Genomic DNA, 20,265 nt, shown 5'->3' with positions numbered 1-20,265 from the left:
AGAAATCTTGGATCTTTCCTATCAATATTTGCAGTATTAGGAGGCAGCGTTTAGTCACAGGTCTTTAGCGCTGGTGGGTTGACAAGTGTTGACAAGGGCTTGTCGAGCAGAACTCAGGCTGTCAGGCGCACCAGAGGATGTGTTTTCACCACTTCCTCCACATTGCAGCAGCACGTCATGGCAAGTGCCACTGTTCTCAGGGCCGTACTACATGGGCAGATCTGGGGTTTCCTGTGCTATAAAAAATGCTTGCTGAAGACACCCGAACGACACTTCAGATACCTGAACTATCAATCAGGGTGAATGAGGCAAAAACGAAAAGAAGGAATTTTATAATGTGAAGCTGGGGGCAATCTGCTGAATACAGTGACCTCAAGGGGAGTTCTGGCAGGCTACTGGCTGAGTAAAACCGTGTGAAATTTCATTATTACTTCAGGATTTTATGATCATTGTGTGCATGACTTGCAATTACAGTGTAACAGGGAAATGTCAGTGTTTAACTGATCAGTAATTTTTACATTTAATTTTAAATCTCTTTTCCTTTCGTGCCTAACTAGCTCTCAGCAGGCTCCATCACTTTTTCACAGCCTTGTGTCTGAAGACATTTCTTACAGGCAGACGGCAGGCTGTTAATGGAGTTTAATTATGGATCTTTTTTAATACTGTAGAGATTGGAATACAATACGGGTTGTTCAAGTAAAGCACAAGTGATGCCAACAGAGGGAGCACTTGTGCGAGTGACTGGATCTCTGCTCTTACCAGTTAACAGGAAAGACCAGTGCTTGGGCTTCAGAGGCAGACACTGCCGACCGCCTGCTGAGCCAGATGAGAACGAGCTGCAGTGAGCACTGCAGCAGCAGGACAGGCACACAGCACACAGCAAGGGCGCACATGCAGCACCTGCAAAGTGTTCACTCCCTTCCAATGGTCCCAGTTACAAAAATGATGCACAATGAATATTTTATTTGAAAAACCTGAATCCTCAAACCAAAGACATCTAAGGGTAAGATAAGCTACAGTAAATACCAGCAAAAACGAAAAATATAATACTGATATATGTATAAGGTGTATATACTCAAGAACATTGACTTTCTTATTCTTAAGCCACTCCAGTGTAGCATTGGGCCTGCTGAAACCTGAACTTTTCTCACAGTTTTTAAGTCTTTAGCAGACTAGAAACAGGTTTTCCTCTAGTATTTGCCTGTGCTTTGTTCTGTACATTTCTCCATCCAAACAAGTAAGCTTCCCAGTCCCTGGTAAGGAGAAGCATCCCCATAGTTTGATGCTGCCACCACCATGCTTGACTGTAGTGATGGTGCACATGGAGAAATGTGCTGTGTTGTGTCTAGAATAAACATAGTGTAATAAATAAATCTTAAATCTTGATTATTGCACACAGACAGATGCCACTCAACTAATTATGCACAATCATTTTGTACACCTAAATTAATTAAAGTTGCTTCAAAGTAACCTGAATTTACTTCAAAGTACCACAACTGCAAGATTTAAAGCAACGTGATGTGGAAACTGTGTTGAATACTTTTGCAAGGCACTGATCATCAAAGGGCGATCAGGAAGACAGAGCAGTCAGGGAGTTTCTATGCATTCATCAATGATTTCGATCCAGCAAGAGAGATGTAAAATAAAGGTCAGGCTGAATCAATGCTGCAGGACCAGAGCATCCAGGTGGAGATCAAGCTTTCTTACATTTTAAAAAGCCTGAAAAGGCTGTTTGAAATAATGTCATGAATTACACGTCTAGTGGACCTGTGGTTCAGATGGGGAGCTGCGTCAGTGACTGTGGAGGCTTCTTCAGGTGTGTAGTGGGACAGTGTACCAAGCCCTTGTGCAGGTGGATTCACTGTGTTCCATTCTGTGTGAAGCAGATTGATGATGAGACTGATGAGTTTTTCTGGATAATTAAACTTCTAGAAACCAAATGAGCTTGATGTGTTGAACCGCCTCCTCCAATGTGAGAAAGTCCCGCTGCTTTTTCATTATGTCTCTTGTTATCTCAGTATTTACCATTTTTTAGAATGTTAACACTTTGTATGACTGAGATATTGCATTGTTATGTTTTACAGTATCTGGTGATAAAAGGAAAAGCAAAGCTGAGCAAGAGAAACGTAGGATAAATTAATTTCAAGAGGCTCTTGTGAAACATGTGAGATATTTCTAGATAGATAAGAAGAGCATCGAAAGGATCAGGTGGATCAGGAGGTGACTGCTAGGTTACAAAAAAAGATGGACTGAAAAAGAAGGTTCCAAGACATCTCACTTGAATCTCCTCATTGTGAGAGTGCACAGCTCTCCCAAGCAGTGCGATGTGTTTCACAGCCCAAGTCTCTCCACAGTCGATCGGAGATTTGCAGTGTGGGGTTGCTATGCCAACGAGCTGCTCTCGCCTCGTTCGGAGCAGTTGTGGGGACAGAAAGCAGTCAGGATGAGAGGATGTTGTAGGCGCCTTGCTCAGATAAGCTTCTTCACTATTTTTATTGCCGTTTGAAAAGTCGTGCCTAAAACTGTCATTAACCTGTATATGACCCCGATCTGAGGTCTGCAGTTTGTTCCAGAGGTTAAATGAGCCTGAACTCGCTCACAGTAGTACATCGGTTTACATTCGGTTTCTTTCGCCTATCAGAAGGGACCTGCTGTGTCTGCATTGTAGACTACAGGTGCTCCCAGTCCTGATCCTGGAGGACCACAGACCTGCAGGTTTTTGTTCCAGCTGAGCTCTTAGTTACACAATTGAATCCTTAACTGACTTAAGAATAGGATTAATTTGAATTAATTTATTGTTTTCAGCTCTGAAACATGCTGGAGGTTGCCTTCCAGCTATGGTGTTTGATAAGTAAAATAACATCCCAGAGTTTTGTGCAGGAAAAGAAACGTGCAGGTATTCCAGGAAAGCAGTTCACTTCAGGCTTCGATGCGTCAGTGGAGCTCAGCTGGAATGAGGACCAGGGCTGGAGCCTCTGGTGTAACACCCCGCTGTCTCAGCACTGCTCTGCTCCAAAGCATCCTGAGCTCGGTTCCAGGAGAGGTGACTGGTGAGGAGTAGCTGGCTGTGTATGGACGTGGTGTACTGATGTAGTAATGATATGAACGATCTTGTCAGTTCACTGTTAAGCAAGGCGCAAACTGAAAGGGCTTTTTTTCACATTAGCTATGGCAAATGTGGAGGAGATTTTCACTAACTAAGAAGGAGGTCTTGTTGTTTCACTGTTCTCTTTTTTCTCTCCCTGTCTGTATGTCTTCCAGTTACCCTGCCGTGTGTGAGTTTCTACAGAACAATAATCTACTGTCAGTTATCCGGGCTCATGAAGCACAAGACGCTGGGTATGTCCTGCACCTGCCACTGCATGGAGCTTGACTCTTGTAGTCTCTTGTTGCGCCTCTTTGCCAGTATCTGTGGATGGACAGTACAGGTCCTGGATGAGCCTGTCCAGAGTGTGAATACTAACACAAGAGCACGGGAGCCCGCAAAGAGAGGAGAGACAAGAGAAAGCAGATCATGTGCTGGATCATATTGGCAAGATTATAAGCCAAAAAACTTCAGCGGGCTCATTAAGATTGTACTGTACTGAGCTGTTCAGATTGTGGGCTACTGACCACGTTTCCAAAGTTCAAGTAGGGAGCTGTCAGCATGCGTAGCCTGCAGAGGAACAAGTAAAAGTTTATTCCATGCTGAAAATAGAAGAAAAGAAACACAACAGCTTGTTCCTTCACATTTCCAAAGTGTCTGCTTCTATGCAAAGAAGTATGCTTGCATACAAATCCTAAGATTGACCTCTTCCGAGCAGCAGAAATGACAGAAGAGGTCTTCTGCAGTTCAGTGTTAGTTCAGTGGAGACAAGTAAATGTACATGTATTACAGTTGTCAACAAAAGCAATATCACATGAAAGTTATTGCTAAAGATGTTTGTTTCTCCGTTCAATCAATTACTGTGAGCTCACTGTCATATCAATTTGCTTCAGCTCCTTAAATTGTTGATGCCTACGACTTGTTGACAAGAAAAAGAATATTTGTGCGTCAATATGAGCTGAAGTCCCACACTGACAGAACTTTAGACAAAGGAAGGGTGTTAAGTAGGATGAATTAAGTAAATAATTAATTTAATAACCGTTATTATTCCAATCATATAGGTGAAGTGGAATAAAATAACAAAAATAAGACTGTCTGGACAGAGGTGCACAGTACTTACTAGTTAAGTCTCTAAGGCCACATTACAAATCACTGGCCACTGAGCTGAGTTTATATAATCCTTTCTCTGAAGAGAAAAGAGGATTTAATAAGTTCTCACAAGAATTCATGAACATGGGATTACTTCCAGTTGAAATAACCTATTTGAAGTGCTCATATAAAAGTTAATTTTGATTAACAAGCACAGTCTTACTGTTAAATCGTGTTTCTATTTGGATGTGTTCATGTTGTTTGACCGCCTGGGGCAGCAGTTGTTCAGTTGTTTACCTCTCTTTCCCTTCTCTTTTTCAAGTTACCGGATGTACCGGAAAAGCCAAACCACAGGCTTTCCCTCCTTAATCACCATTTTCTCAGCACCAAACTACCTTGATGTTTACAATAACAAAGGTGAGTCTTTCTCCAGCCCGTGAAGTCATTAAGAACAACACTTAACGTTTCATGTTGCAGCCTGGTCAAATGGACATTGTTCGAAAAATGTCAGAAAAAGACCACAGCTCACAGTTACTGAAAAGCAAACACCATAAGGGGACAAAATAATATTTTTTCCAAATCCTCTGTAACTACAGATAGGAAAGCTCCTTTTAAAAAAAAAACATTTCTGTGTCTGGAAAGCCACAGCTGACAGTAACTGAGCCAGTTTTAGTTCTCACTTGGGAGGCCAGCTCTGTTTCTGAATGCTGTGTGTAGCCCTGTGCATTGTAACTTTCCTGTGCTGGGTGCTTCGGGCACGGTAGCTCAGGATCTGCACTCACTCTCTGGTGTGTAATAACGTTAGACCAATGCTTCTGGGAGAAGGCAACTCCTACAAACAGAGAACAGCTCTGATGTTGTGCTTGTTGTCCACGTTGGCTGACACTGAGACCATGCTTGCTTGTAGTCCTTCCTGGGCTCCTCCTGGGCCCAGCAGGTATTGGGGTGATTCAGGACACGTGGTGGATCGAAACTCTGTAAGAGTGACACTGCAGGCTGCTCAGCAGAGCCACGCAGACCTAGCGGAGACCCTGGCAGTCCAGCTCTTCACAGGCAGAGACGCCTGTCCTGTAGCCCTGGGGTGTCCACTGAATTCCAGGTCCTGTCCGCCTGCTCTGCAGGTACAGCAGCACAGGTCATGTGCTGGGAGGATCGTAATTGTTCAGAGTCTGAGAGAGCTGAAGATCCTATTGATCCTATTGAAAACCTTTTCCTATTATTTTAGTTAATTTGGACTTTACAGCACTTTCCCAATGTAGAACTGACATCCTTGTGCTAAATCTAACAGTCAATTAATCATAAAACTAATTATTTCACAGAGAGCTGTTTTATATGATTTTAGCTGTAATATGCACCCTCTCTGAGTATTTGTTCACAGTGTCCACTAAAGCAGTCTGTAGAATGAACATTTATTCATTCTGTTACCAATGAGGTGTGTTCTTAGATACAGAAGGAAAGGAGGCATGTGACCGAATTGGAACAGAACTAGAGTCTATTTTCTTGCAAGTATGTATCGTGATTTACACAAGTTGTAACGCAAATAAACAGCACCAATCAATTTTCAACAGAACTGAGCAGTTATTCACTTGTCAGAAGACTCTTTCATTTATTAGAATGAAAATAATGTGGCCTGCAGACAGAACATGAAGGGAATCTCATCTCATTTCATAATCAGCAAGTTCTTTAACAGGATGTTCCCTGTTTGTATCAGGGAAGTGGTACCCCAAAGATTAAATATTGTTCCTATGAGGATGCTTCTGCACTTTTAACTGGAGAAATGTCTACACTAGTTTCCAAGTGACATACTGGCACTAGTCCAGAAGAAAGAACTTCACAAAGTTCATGTTTCCATTCAGCAGATTAGCAGGAGGCGAAACAGTGAGTTGTGACTTTGATCCATTGTGCAATAATGTCGCGTGTAGTTCACACTGTAGACATCTTGTAGACATTGTAGTCTGAACTCTGACCCTGGCTACTAAGGTCCCCGTGTCGGTGGGGCACCTTGAAGGTTGTTGTGGCGAGTCTCGTATGGGATTTGCTCGGGGGTTCAGATGGCAGAAAGGTCGTGGCGATGTTGTGTTTCACGCCTGACCTGCTGTGCCAGGTGGTGTGGCACTGACTTGCCCCTGGACTGGGCTCGCTGGCAGACAGAGAGAATCGCCTCAGCTCCCACCTTCACTTCGTCACTGTTTTCATCCCCTGCAGTTTATGATATCAGTCCTCGGGCATCTTTCATTTGATCCCAACATAGATCCGCAGTGCTCTGTGTTAAAATGTTCTTCAATTTGGTCTGCTGATGATCCCCATGCTGTTTGGGTGAGCACGTGACTAGGAAGGGCAATCAGGAATTCCTGTTGGGAAATGGCCTTTTTATTATTCAAGTACAGACAGAATTCCCCTTGTGACAGAAAACCCGAATACGTATCATAAAACATCACAGAGGGGAATGATGAGTCATGCAGAGTACAGAATGTATGGAAAGGGCTGCCATGAATTCCCCTGTAAACAGCGTGAGTGTCTTCGATATTCAGAGCAATACACCATTTGAATGCACAGTAGCTTATATTATAAGCTATTATATTGTAATATTATATTACATTAAGCTTAACTGAGTGATTTTGTTAAGCTGGCAAGTTGCAAAAAAAGAATTCCTGCATTTTCTACAATTAAAAATAATCACATTATGAATGACAGAAATCCTGTTTACCTGTATCAAGCTGTACATAGTAACATAGAACAACATGATGTAACAAAAGAGATAACATTTATACAGCTGCATCACAGACATCCACAGATGTATGTACGAAGCTGTTGGTAAAGTTTACCCTAAGTAAACAACCATCAGCAAGAACCTGGATAATATCTGAGGCACATTTATGTCAGGCACACAGCTTGAACCATTACAGCCCATGACCTGCAGTTCTGTCCACTTTAGAGTAGAGTCTAAAGGTTCTTTTCCTATTATTAGTGATTGATAATGATCTTGTGCTTTTGTAGCAGGTTGTTCCCTGTATAAAGTGGTATTTGACAGTTTAAAAGGTGTTAGAGTGGAATATTCTATTAGTCCTCTGGATCAGCATGTGCTTCCCCTCTTAGTCTAGCCAGCTGCACCTTTCTCCAAAAAACACTGCATCATTTTCTTTCCTTCCTGATTTTTATGGTATGAAGTGTGTGGATGAAGATTCCTGACTGTTTGACTTTTCTGATCCATGGACCAGGGTTTGTTCCCTGTCCACACACACAGGGTAATGGAACTCTTTCATCTGGTTTTCCACAACTTCGGTCTCTTTGCACTCAGACACCAGAGATAAATCAGCCCATTGTGACACTGTCACCATGCTGTCACCTCGGCTAATTGGTGTAACATTGAGGTAGAGAGAAGTGCAACATTTCAAAGTATAAGTATAATTCAATGACGAGGACAAGCGCTGCTCTCCACCAGTGGGGTTCAGAGCACCAGAGCGATTCGATCAAAAGCCTGTCTGTCTCCACCAAGTGTGTCAGTAATCTGCTTCATGCATTGATGATTGCCATTGTAAAACGTGTTTTATTGGTGTGAAATGGGCTTTATCAAGTTTCCAGTTATGTCCCATGTCTTCTCATTCATCTTAATTTGATATATCTGCTAGGGGTTAACCTTATTTATTCCTTTTAAAAATTAAAAGTAAAATCTTCCCTTAGACATCTTAAAATGAGTTTGAAAGGATTAAGTTTCTTCATCTGTTTTCATAACATATCTCCTTAAGCCCTGGGATTAGTCTTGCTGCTCTTTTCTGGGCGTTCTCTGGGGTTTCTTCAAAGAGGAGACCAGAATTGTGTGCAGCTGTGGTTTAACTAGGGCGTTCCACAGTCCCAGCTTCAGTTTCTGGGCTGTGTATTCTGTACTCTTGTTATGTACCCAAGCATCCTGCCTGTCTTTCTCACTGCTTCTGTTCATCCCCCAGATGCTGACAGTGAGAAATCTGCTGCAACTCTTAAATCTTATTCCCACTATGCCCTCATTCTCTGCTAGGAACGGTATAATTGCCTTACATTTTTATTTCCTGTAAGGAAAGCTTTGCATTTTACATAAATTAAATTTCATACTTCTGCCTGATTATCATTTTTTATCCTGTATTTTTGAAGTCGAAGACCACTGCCTTTCAGTGAATCAACAGATGTATCGCATTGCAAAGTGTTTTGATATATTGTGCTGTTGTGCTTTTTGATAAAAGGTTTTCTTTCTGCTGTGCACAGATTTTATTTACACTAATATCAGTGCAGCATGGATGTACCTGAATATCTAGATGAGCAATGTCTTTAAAGAAGAGCCTACAGGTGTGTAAATCCCACTTGAGTTTCCAAAAGAGAGCAGGTACTGATATTACTGAAATCAACTTTATGTTCTTGTCCATTGGTGTAAGAATAATATCCCAGGGCAATAAAAGTTCTTGTAAGTAAAGTTAGGACAAAGGACATATACACAACCAGTACAGGATAAAGAGGTTAGTTTACGTCATGACATAAAACAAGCATCCTTGTTCTCTGTGGTTTCAGATAAGGACTTTATCTGTCAGTCTGATTGTCTGGCTGTTTGGTTGTTTTTGGAGCACATGATGGTTAAAGAAGCACTCAGAAGCAGAATTTCTCTCTAACAGACACCTGTGCAGTTTCTTCTTGTCTGTGTCCTGCACAGATAATAGATCCTCCTAATATTTTTTGTTCTAGTTTTCAAAAATGTTTTAAAAATGCTTTTCTTCTGCTGACTGAAAAGCCTCCTGAAACACAATAACTAATTGATCTGTGTGTGTTTTGTTTCCTGTGGAAACGGGAATCAAATGGTAGCATTGCGCTGTAATGAAGCATCCCCAGCTCGGGTGTCTGTCCATGAATCCGTGTGCTCATGGTTACGTGGGCGGTATATTATTATTCTTAAGGCTCCTTTGATGCAGATTTGCTAGGCCGAGAAATGACAGCACGCTTCCTCCCCCGGTTCTTATAAACTGGCTGGGAAATTATTAGATCTGCGCGATGAAGCCTTGGAGACAAGCAGCCCCCCATTATAATTCTGCTCAGAGCCCAAAGGTAGAGCACTTGCAAAGCTGTGTCTCCCTGGAGAGGCCTCTGTAACGAGAGTCTCTGGAGAGAGAAAAGTGCCCCTACCTGCTGCCCCATGACTCTGGGCCTGGGACTGCTCAGTCCTCAGGGGCGGGGCTCCCCCTGTGCCTGAGTTGTGGGCTTCTACACCTGCAGCGGCTGTAAGGGAGAGAAGGCCATTTCTTCCCTCAGTTTCGCTCACATGAGTGCAGGAAATCTGCTTCTGCCACATGGCTGGCCAGTCTGTCCCACCTGCTCTTTACTGTGCTGACATGGCCCCTGCTCCCAGTCCTAACTGCACTTGACTGATTCAAAGGGCTGCAGGACTCTGGAAGAAGCTATCAGGTCACGCTGTCAGAACTGACACCTTTACTTCTTTCAAGAAATCCTGGGATTAATCATCTACTAGTGAGCAAAACAGCTGTTTGGGTCCAGTGGCCTTTTCTCGTTTGCAGCTTCTGCTTTGACCACTTGTGATTCTGGGCTGTCTCTTATCTTATTTAACTGGCTCAGAGGTTAAAGGCCCTGAGCTCTACAATCGTGGGTTCGAGCCTGGCTCATGTAAGGAGCGGCCTGTGACTGTGGCAGCGGATAACTGACTTGAGGTTGATCCTATTGTGATAGCCATATGACAGCTGATAATCAAAGGGAGCATGACTGAGTTTCCCGTGGATGGTACAGAGATGTACAGGCTGCACTAAACTAAATAGATCATTTAGAACAGTGACCAACAGTGACCAGTCCAGTGGGAATACAACATTTCTATTGAAAATGAATTCTGGATTCCTTTAAACACAGCCTTGCATAAAATCCTATGTGTGTTGTGTCAGGTAGCTGAAACCCCTTCACTGCAGAGCCATCTGTTTTTAAATCTGTTACCAATTGCGGGTTACCATCTTAAAACATGATTGTCACATAGTTTTTAAAACTTCAAATAGATCTTATTTTTGTACAAACATGCCTTTATTGGAAGTATATTGTCTATGAAATACAGGATGAATATGTTAATAAGTAAAATTTCAATAAAATAATACTTCAATTAAGTGAATTTAATTTTGCATGACCTTTTGATTTTAGATATTTATAAAAATTCAATATTCTATTTGTATTGTTTTCTGAATGTTAGCTGTATTTCAGGAATTCCAGAGAAGAGTCATTCCAGGGTTTAAGGAGATGAGTTATGAGGTCATGCTGCAGGAATGTCATCTTTTCAGTCTTGGGACAAGACATCTGAGAGGAGAACTGAGTTAACTTTCTCACATTTTAATGGTTATCATTAAGTCAGTAGTTAGTAAAAATTTAGTTCAGTAAACAGAACGCAAGTATTTATCTGGTCCACACTAATATTAGGAAATGCTATTTTCCACCTGTATGCTAATGTGTGCAGACCAGGCGCAGGCTTGGTGCTGCGGGCAGTTCAGTCCATGTTTAGGAGAGTAACAGGCACGGATGGCCTGTTCTCAACATCAGCTCCTTCTGGTTATGTTTGATTTGCTGGTTTGCCCTTCTTACTGTTCCATCCTCCGGTGGAGAAGTGATCCAGTGATTCATGATAGTGTTGCCTGTGGTGTTTAGCAGAGTGAGCAGTGAGCAGGGAGTATGGTCACCAGTGTGCTACTTGTTGACAGGGAAATCGTACTAAAATTATCAGTTTAATGGAAGGGTGTTATGAAACCAGTGCTCATTGCAGCTGTTCCCATTGATGTCCTTCTTGGCTGCACGTAGTTTGTTTAAAGATGTCCCATCGCAGTACAACTGCACTCTCCTCGACAGTCATGAGCAGGTTCCAGCGTGTCGTTCCTTCTCCACAGTAACAGTTTTATCGTGCAGTTTCACCAATGAACAGTAACACAACACTGCAAGCATAAACTAAGGCCTCCTGACAATAAAATGGTTAGAAGCTGCCATTGTATAATTCCCTATTTTATAACTTTTTTAAAACATTGAAAAAACTGCATTGTATAATTACCTATTTCTGTGAGGTTCTGTTATTATATAAATTGAACATTCTTGCTGTAACTTACAGTACAGAGCATATCACATCCATCGTCTAACTGCTCTATTCAATAGGTCGTGGTGTTGTGGGACATGTTAGTATTATTTAATTGTTTGTGCCCTAGAAATACTCATTCTGTCAATTACACATTTTACTCAGGGTTCTGGGTGAAATGTTTCTGGTCCTGTTAACTTTCTCCCACGGACCAAAAGCCAAGACGAAAATTAGTACTGCCCTTCCAAAAACAAGCTGCCACAGATGTGATGTATTCATGAGTTAAGCTGTTCTTCCCAGATTCAGTTACAGTCACAGTGAGCCCCAGGGCTGAAAAAGATGCTAATTATTAATTCAATATTCCATTCTCCACTTTTTGCTCCCTTAACGTGTCTGAGAAGGATTGCTACTGGCAAGGAGGGGGATGGTTCCTGCAGTCTTACAGTCTTCACACTTTTCATATATGAAATGTACAGTATATCCATACTTTACTCAGTCTAGAATTATCTTATAGTACTATAGTTATTAACACTAATACAAGATTTGATCTTTTCCACTCGTTGTTGCTATTATTCCTCCTGAATGATCATTTCACTGCTCTAAATAAGAGCTACGTAATGAAAGACCACTACAATCCTTTTAAAAATTGTGGAGCCAGAGGAACAAGGTTGAGCTGAGACGGGCTGTGGCTCCAGACTCCCAGAGGTTCACTCTGCAAAGTCCCATCAGTTCTGCGTAGCGTAACAAAAGGCTGCGTAGGCGGATGGCCTTTTCGCTTCATTGATTTCCTTGTGTTCGGTGATCTTATGTGAAAGATCGTGGCCACTGTGCTTGTGAGTGGCAGACAAGACACTTGTGTTTCTCACAAATCTCCAAAAGGCTTGTTCCCTCCAGCTCGATAGCTCCTATTTGAACGTGCCTGAAGGAAAAGAGTAATAATTAATCAAAGAGCTTGTTCAGGGCAGTATTGACCACAGGAAGGGATGGGCTGAGGGTTGAAGGCTTTTTTGAGAATAACAGAGACCCAAGACCTTTTCAGAATCATCGGGTAGCAGGGAGCAGTGATGAGGAGGTGATGAATTTATTGCCTGGTACTGTGTTTTGCAAAAGCCCAGAATATTAACAGTCTAATGACCTTTTGCAGTTGAGATCCTGCCTTTTGTGAACCTGGATGTAAGATCAGGGCTCTGAACAGATTTTGTTTGGTGCTATATTAGATATATACTATCTAATATATTAGATAAATACTGTATACTGTATTTGTGGTGCTTCTCAAAATATAGAAAACCCAGCCTCTCATAACTGCGGGTGTTAAAAACGATTTTCTGTTGATTGGTCATCATCCATCAGTAAAAAGAAGACTATGTTTTTTTTTCATGGTGATGAAGAACGATTTTCCTCCTCACAGTACCCCCGTGAAACCCAATTCAATGCACATCAGTCAATTTTCTCGAGTCCAGTAGCTTGTTCTTGAAGAGTGGTGTCTCTTCACTGGTGGGATGGGCACAGCATGTTAAATGCCACCATCTGCTGGAATGAGAACTGAACTACAGAATTAGTTCAAAATGCTTTTCCACAGATGGAGCAGCTCTTGAAAATAATAATAATAATAATAATAATAATAATAATAATAATAATAATAACAATGAGCATCATAAATTAAAATAATTTGACATGCTTTAAGCAAATCAATAAGATAAAGTTATTTTTTTTCTAAATGCTCTGGATCTTGACAGGAAAACATGTCAACAGCAATCAATCTATCAGTCTCTTTCATATCTATCTCTCTTAAAGATCTGTATAATTAATTTAAGTTTATGGATAAAAAGGTCTGAACAAAATACCAGCGCAAGTGTTTCTGTCCATGTTTTAAGGAATAAGAAGCAGGAAGGTCTATAGCCGTAGCCAAAGAACTGAGGCCCTGTCTGTTTCAGGAGTCACCTTCCGACTGCAGAGCCCTGTGTCATGCACTGCTGTACACATCAGTGCCAGGCCAAGGGAGTGACGCTGTGCCCTCTGACTGGCACTGATTAAGAGGAGAGAAGGGCTCTTCTCGGCAGCTGGGAAGTGGTCACTTTCTCTTCTGTGTAGCTGTAGTGGCCTCCTTTTTCTTCTTTCGGTTTCCTCTGTGCTCAGAGACAAAGCAATCGGGCAAAGCTTGGCATTCCCTTCAGCCGAAATATGAAACTGGAACAAAAATAAATGCCAGTGGCCGTGAAACATTATTTCATTATTATACTGCAATTATTTGTATTGCAGTGTAATTATTAGGCTTGTTCTTTCAAAGGGTTCATTTTTAAATCCTTTCCTCGCCTTTTAAATGCCTTGAAAGTGGAACTCCAGGGACTAATTTAAAAAAGTCAAGTGTGTCACCGACTGCTAGACCATTGCTTTTGTATGTGATTACTTTCACTTTCTCTCCTGCCAAATTATATGTTGTCAGTCTCTGTCCAGCACACAGGCCTGCTGTTACACTGCATTGCTGTACAAGCCACTGTAATTTAGTATCCTAGCAGTTCTTTGGATATTTTATGAAGACTTTTTAAGGGTGACCTGCAGTAAAATAGATTTAAAAAGTCTTAAATGCAGCGGTCTCTTTTAATGCCTTGAGAAAGAACAGTCAGTGCTCTAGCCTGAGCACATACTGCACCCTGCAGCCCCAGTTCTCAACTGGTTTCCAGTTCAGCTCGATTTTCAGCTGCTCAAGTGGACCCTTCCTTGAATGTATTAATTTCAAAGTGAATCTTTGTGGATAAAATAAAATCCACAAATTTGGGGACAGAAAATGATTTAGTTGAATTAAGGGTTTTAAGAGGCCGGTTGGAGTAGATACTGGGGTCATAAAGACCTAGGATGGCTTGATGTAAGTGAGCGATTGACTGATTAATTTCTTGGAATTATAAGTGTTATTTCCTAATAATTATAAGTATTAAGAAGTAACATGTAAAAGGAGAAAGCAACTTAGCAGGAACTGCAATGACAGAAATAAACACATAAAACTGACCGAGAAGGCATCTTGCTGAGCATGTGCTCCGGTAAATAAGGATAAATAACTCAGCCTGGTCTCCTGGACTCTTCTGTCCTGGATCTTTGTTGCCTGTAGCTGCGGTACTGAAGTACGAGAACAACGTGATGAACATCCGACAGTTCAACTGCTCACCTCATCCCTACTGGCTTCCCAACTTCATGGACGTCTTCACCTGGTCGTTGCCCTTTGTTGGCGAGAAAGGTAAGTCAATAACAAGTCGAGAGGACAGTACTGGTTTTATACAAATATTTGAGCGCTTTCTCGTGTGGACAAGGAGCACACGGCAAACAGTGAGGTGCCAAGGTGCTCACAGTGTGTCAGTGCAGAAGTGAGGCAAATTCAGGCACAACCTCCTCATCCATTCGACAAACACATTGCATTTTCCAGAGCCTAAAAGCTCATTGCAGTCTATTCTGCTGACACAGATCCTGCTGCTCTTTTTCAAATTAAAATATATTGCTTGAGACTCTCAAATATACTTACTGTCTTTGTAATTCTCAACAATACTGTTAACATCTCTGAAATCAATCTGTAACTAATTGAGTCATTTTAGCAAGCCTAGCATGATTCCATAAAAGATTAGCACATAATACAATCAAATAAAAACACACACATGTAACCACATCATCTGTTGAATGGGAGTTTAGAATGATACAAAATGATGCTTTTGAAATGCTTTCTGGTTTTAAAAGCCAGATGACATGTTCTAAAGGTGGCAGGATTTATTAAACAAACTTTCTTTTGGACTACGTTTTGTAATTTTGCCAGAAAACATTTTCACTTTTCCTGACTCTACATCATTGAACATTTTTCTCTCCGTCTGAATTACACTCTATTACATTGTCCAAAATTAAATTAATTTTCTTCTTTTGGAGGTTCCAAAGATTCCTTGCAGTGTTGAGCTTATTTAAAATAAATTTTCTTATCACTTCATATTTGTTTCCATTGCATTAAAAAGCAAATCTATTTAGAATTGAAGAGTCAAATGTGAGGTGCTGGTGTTTGATACTTATAGCAGTGTCTGTAGATACTAGGAGAAACCACCCTCACTATGTCTTGCTGTTTCCTTCAGTTACAGAGATGCTGGTGAATGTCCTGAATATTTGCTCTGATGATGAACTCATGAACGACGGGGATGAAATATTTGATGGTAAGAAAATTGTTATCCCGCTCATTTCCTTTGGAGCTGATAGAGATCAAATAGATGAGCCTGAACAGCTGATCAACTTTCTACATAAATTTAACAAAATAATCTTTCTACTGTTAGAATTATTATAATAACTGTAATAATAATTAATTATTATTGTAATTGTAATATAATTTCTTATTAAAATCAATTACAATATATAAAAACATGAATAGCAATCTTAGAAGACCCTTATCCAGCTGCTTGGAATCAACACAATAAGTGGACCAATGGAAATACTGTATAACAACACGCCTGGGAAGGAGGTGACCTGCAGGGACAGCTGTCTCTCCCACAGTGCAGGGGAGTCCAGGGGCACAGGGCAGCGCATGTGCAGACAGGGCGCCGGGAGAGAGGGGGGCTGCCGGGGCAGGGAGAGGGGGACACGGCGGGGACACGGGGGGCCCGTTCGGAGAGAGGCACAGCAGGGCAGCATGAGAGAAACGGGCCGGAGAAGCGAACAGCAGAGCAGCGGTGCTGGGCCGGGGGCTGGGGGTTTGAGATGGTGCAAGGAGGCCCTGCTGGAGGAGACAAAGAGGGAGATTAGAGGACCTAGTGAGGAGGCCTAGAATCTGACTTACTTTATACTACCACTTACTTACTGTTCCACATATAGTCTTTTCACAACAGCTTCAAAACCACATTGTGGGACAAAATAAAATGATGCCTTGTGTGCAGCAGTAACTCAGCCCTGCCCAGCAGGGCTTAAACCCCGTTTCTTTACCACAGTTAAAATCACAAGAACTGCTCCTAACCAGAGCCACACTGTGCTGATAATGGTAAATAAGCCCTGTTGAAGTGGACTGCTAAGATGCCTCTTGACCATCATCTCCTTTGTTTTTTACAGCCAATGCTGCAGCTGCCCGGAAGGAGGTCATTCGAAACAAGATTAGAGCTATAGGAAAGATGGCCAAAATGTTTTCAGTCTTGAGGTGAGAGCATGGGAAAAAACCTGTCCCTCTGTTGGGGGTCCTTCCCCGATCAGCCAGGTCCCAGTGAGAATGGCCACCTGGGGCGTCTGTTCAGCTCAGAAGCTGCCCTGACAGACCGTAGCCATCAATCCAGACTCCAGCTTTGTCAGCTCGGCCCCCTGAAGGATGAAACACGTCTGTGTTTAAAAGGACCACAGTCTCACACCCTGTCACAGGACACAGTCCTTTAGGGCAACAGATTTCCAGCTTCCGATTCAGGCGTTCTCTTTACTGCTTCGTTGTAGCAGCTCTTTCCCCAGAGACCCACAGAACACGCTGTACTCTAACCAGGGCTGAGGCGCACTGGTATATACACATCTATGTTCAAAATATGTTATAACCCAGGTTGCAAATTCTAGGTATTCTAGGCATAAAAAGGTGAAATTGCCATCTTTTCTTTCAGTAGATTCTTGTGGCTATTTCTCACTGTAAAAGTGAGACTCGAAGCTCCGTGTCTGATTTGTACCTGGTGTTAACGAGATTGTCGTCTGGCTTGGCTCTCCACAGAGAGGAGAGTGAAAACGTTTTGACACTGAAGGGCCTGACTCCTACCGGAATGCTTCCCAGCGGAGTCCTCTCCGGAGGCAAGCAGACATTACAAAGCGGTGAGTATTGTCCTCCTCTCCGCCTCCCACCTGCCAGTGTCCTCACCTCACCTTCCCCCATCACTCGCGTCTGAGATCACCTAATGAGCTTTTCCTTCTTCGGCACTCTGTTCTTTTTCCCTGCGAATCGAGGGAGGACAGCTGCCTTCCGAGTTTCATTCCTGTGCATCTCCGTATTTCCTTTTTAACCGGCAATTCCACCTGTCGGGCCCTGGGGGGTGCAGACTCGGCGTGCAGGCCGAGCCCTGTGATGTGGGCAGCACAGCCTGGGCTCCGGCCTGAGAGCTGCTGGAGCTGTGCAGAGGCAATAATGGCCCTTGTGATGTCCGAGGAGCAGTGCATGACACTGACTGACTCCACAGCACAGCTGGATACCCTCGATCGAGAGGGTGTAAAAACACAGCCAGTTCCCAATTCAAAATATGCAAGGACTGCTCAGCCTTTTTGATTAGATCCCTGCTGTCTGATGAGGATGAACTGACAGCAGGTGTTACTGCCGAAATTGGTCTCTACATTTAAGGCCAGCTGCATGCAGACGCTGCATAAACAGAGTGTGAATTCATCATCGTGTGATGTGGAGACGCCTTCATAAGCTTAGCACAGTTGTAGCTAGTGGGACAGTTAGGCTCCGGGCCGCCGCTGCCCCACTCATGGGCACTAACAAGTACTGTTGTCAAGATACTATAACAGTGCGGGGTCTTGGGAGGAGCCAAGGTGAACACCAGTAAAAGTCAACGCCCCGGTGTGAGAGGGAAAGAAAGGAAAAAGACAAATGCACCATTTGGAACGGCGGCGTCCAGACCGGACTGTCCCTATTGAGCAGCGTCCAGACTGGAGAAATAGGGGAGTGAGGCCTGAAAGCAAGGCCTGCCCCAGTGAACTCTCACAGCGGGACAGGAGAGGAGAAAAAGACAACAATAAGAAACAAAAAATTAAATCCCCTCCAGGACTGTCGCTATAATCCTCTCCCCCTGCGGGGGCGGCAGGACTGGAGTTCTGCTTGCTTGTCTCTCCAGGGAAGTGCTCAGTGTGTCTTAAAAGGCCTCGTCCTTCATTGGCCAGGGCAGCTGCGGTTTCTCGGGCAACGTGTCACCCTTAATCCAGGGCTCCGCCTCCACACTGAACACGCCCCCCGACGCCCCCAGACATCGAAACCAAAATGTTTTTCATTGCATATGCTGGTAAAACATATCTCACCAAATCCCACCATGCAGTTTCCTCTTGCCTGTTTTTAAAGAATGAAAGGATTGTCTCATCCAGTCAGGATTCAGGTATTGTCTCATGTATTTTTAGGATCCCTTTGCCACTTGAAAAATATGCATTAAAAATTAATAACAAAAATCTCTCAACATTAACAATACAATCTCTTTTTGTTTTAAATTGTCTAGTTCTGACTATTTTGCAATTTTGTTTTATACTTTTTTAGGGCATGAGTACATCACAGTGAACATTTCACTGCGGTCTGTACAAATAAGTGTTTTGCTTCACAACGTGTGGGATAACAAAATTGTTTTGAAAAGCCTATCTTATGAATCCAGTTTTCTCGGCACAAAAACATATTTCTATCCCTATTTAGAAAAGATGGTGGATTGTAGCCTCCAGGAGTTAAAGTGTTTACTTTTAACTGACAAAACAACTTGAAATCATTTTCTGGAACACGTTCTTTTTTTTCTTTTTTTTTCTTTTTTTTTCAATTTGTCAGTGTCACCAACTTTTTCTAAAAAGTGTAAAAGGAAAATAGGTCATAGGAACTAAATGCATTTGGCCTTGAACATAGACGATTACAGGGGGTTTGAACGAGCAACTTTAAAGCTGGAAGATCTTAACTGAACTTCAGGAGAGATCACAGCAGACAAGTCAATCTCATCCACCTGTTTTATATTGCAATTATTACTCTTGTAATTATAGCTCTTGCACACGCCTCTTCTCCCATTTTACACCACACTCCTCCCTCCTCAGCCCCATCAGCTTGTAGCTCCCCCTTGGCTAACTCCTCTCTCTGAATGGCTGGGCCTTAACCAAGAGGGTTCAGCCGAAACTCTTCACACGGAAATACTCCAGAAACAGTCACAGAGCCTCCAATTCCTGGGTCGTGAGTCCCCCCCAAGGAAACTGGACAGTAACCCGCTCCACTGCAGTCAGCAGGATGGAAGCAGGAAGGATGAGAGCAGGTTTATTTCATGAAGTCTGATTGTGTTCCTGGGTCGGCTGAGTTACTAGTGACCGAATGAGCCGAGGTGCCCTGGACTGCATCTGTCTTACTGTTTTTCCATGTTCCTCTTGCTCTCCTCAGCCACCATTGAGGCTATTGAAGCCATTGAGACCGTTGAAGACGGAGAAGGTAAAACCTCACTTTTTAAACACAGTTAAAGGTGTTAAAGGCCTGTTAAAGGTCTCTGTATTTGTACAAATGTTTAACTCTGAATGCAGGCTGAAAGTGGTAAGAACCAGAAGGCCCCAATCAGTCATTTCTTAAGCGACCCTCTCCCCACGGCCTGTGGCCTGTGAGGGGCTCTCCTGTGCCTGAGAGTTCATCCTTTCCACTGCCTCTCTTTTCCAGGGTGCAGTTAACTCCTACACCTGCAATCAAACACACATTTAGAACATCAAAGTCAATGTGTTTTTTTTTACTGTGCAGTACATGACCTTCAATATCTGCTTTCTTCTTAAAATCCTCGGCCTGGTATCTCCATGCCCCAGGACCAGCTCGTGGTGCTTGCAGTAGTGGAAAAGACACTGCACCCTGGAGTCAGCAGACAGTCATATGAACGCCACAGTCTATTAATTAACAATACAATTCGACAAAATGAAAATAAACTGCCTTAGGTTCTTTGGTGAGCATCATGCCTGTCTGATATTCCATTTGTTGAGCTCAGTCTCTAGCTTGTGCGGTGGAAAACCACACAATGAGATGAAATCTGTTTGAGTGTATGGTGCACAGCAACATCATATTGAATTTACCAGTTCGACAGGCTGTGCTGGAAGATTCCAGTCTGCCTTTTGATTCTTCAAAATCACGATCACATCTTAGACACATGCAATCTCTGACTTTATAATAATTAAAAAATAAATAAAAAACAACCCAAGTTTTTGAAAACCTTCTTGAAAGTCTTTTCTTTAGCTTGTCACATGCTGCATGTACCCTGGTGTTTCCAGCTCGGGGTACAATGTGGAAGAGACGTTTGAAATTCAGGAGAGTAAGGAGGCTGTGTAGGAGAAGAGCACAGATAAAGTC

General features: G+C 42.6%; 1 protein-coding gene across 3 annotated transcripts in view; it reads left to right on the top strand.

Moving 5' to 3' along the window:
* LOC148650755 (protein phosphatase 3 catalytic subunit alpha-like) overlaps positions 1-20,265 on the top strand; it is a 102,702-nt gene that overhangs the window by 80,659 nt on the left and 1,778 nt on the right. For all 3 annotated transcript variants that reach the window (XM_088604880.1, XM_088604879.1, XM_088604881.1), the window contains exons 7-13: positions 3,262-3,339; positions 4,497-4,591; positions 14,344-14,469; positions 15,341-15,418; positions 16,302-16,386; positions 16,933-17,030; positions 19,324-19,371. In XM_088604880.1, the coding sequence (XP_088461006.1) occupies positions 3,262-3,339; positions 4,497-4,591; positions 14,344-14,469; positions 15,341-15,418; positions 16,302-16,386; positions 16,933-17,030; positions 19,324-19,371 (608 nt within the window). The remainder of the gene's footprint in view (positions 1-3,261; positions 3,340-4,496; positions 4,592-14,343; positions 14,470-15,340; positions 15,419-16,301; positions 16,387-16,932; positions 17,031-19,323; positions 19,372-20,265) is intronic.

The sequence above is a fragment of the Lepisosteus platostomus genome, chromosome 13 (assembly GCF_059453375.1).
Source record: "Lepisosteus platostomus isolate fLepPlt1 chromosome 13, fLepPlt1.hap1, whole genome shotgun sequence".
In the NCBI taxonomy this organism is placed as follows: Eukaryota; Metazoa; Chordata; class Actinopteri; order Semionotiformes; family Lepisosteidae; genus Lepisosteus; species Lepisosteus platostomus.
Note: the sequence above shows the minus strand (reverse complement) of the source record. Positions and strands in the feature narration are given on the sequence as shown.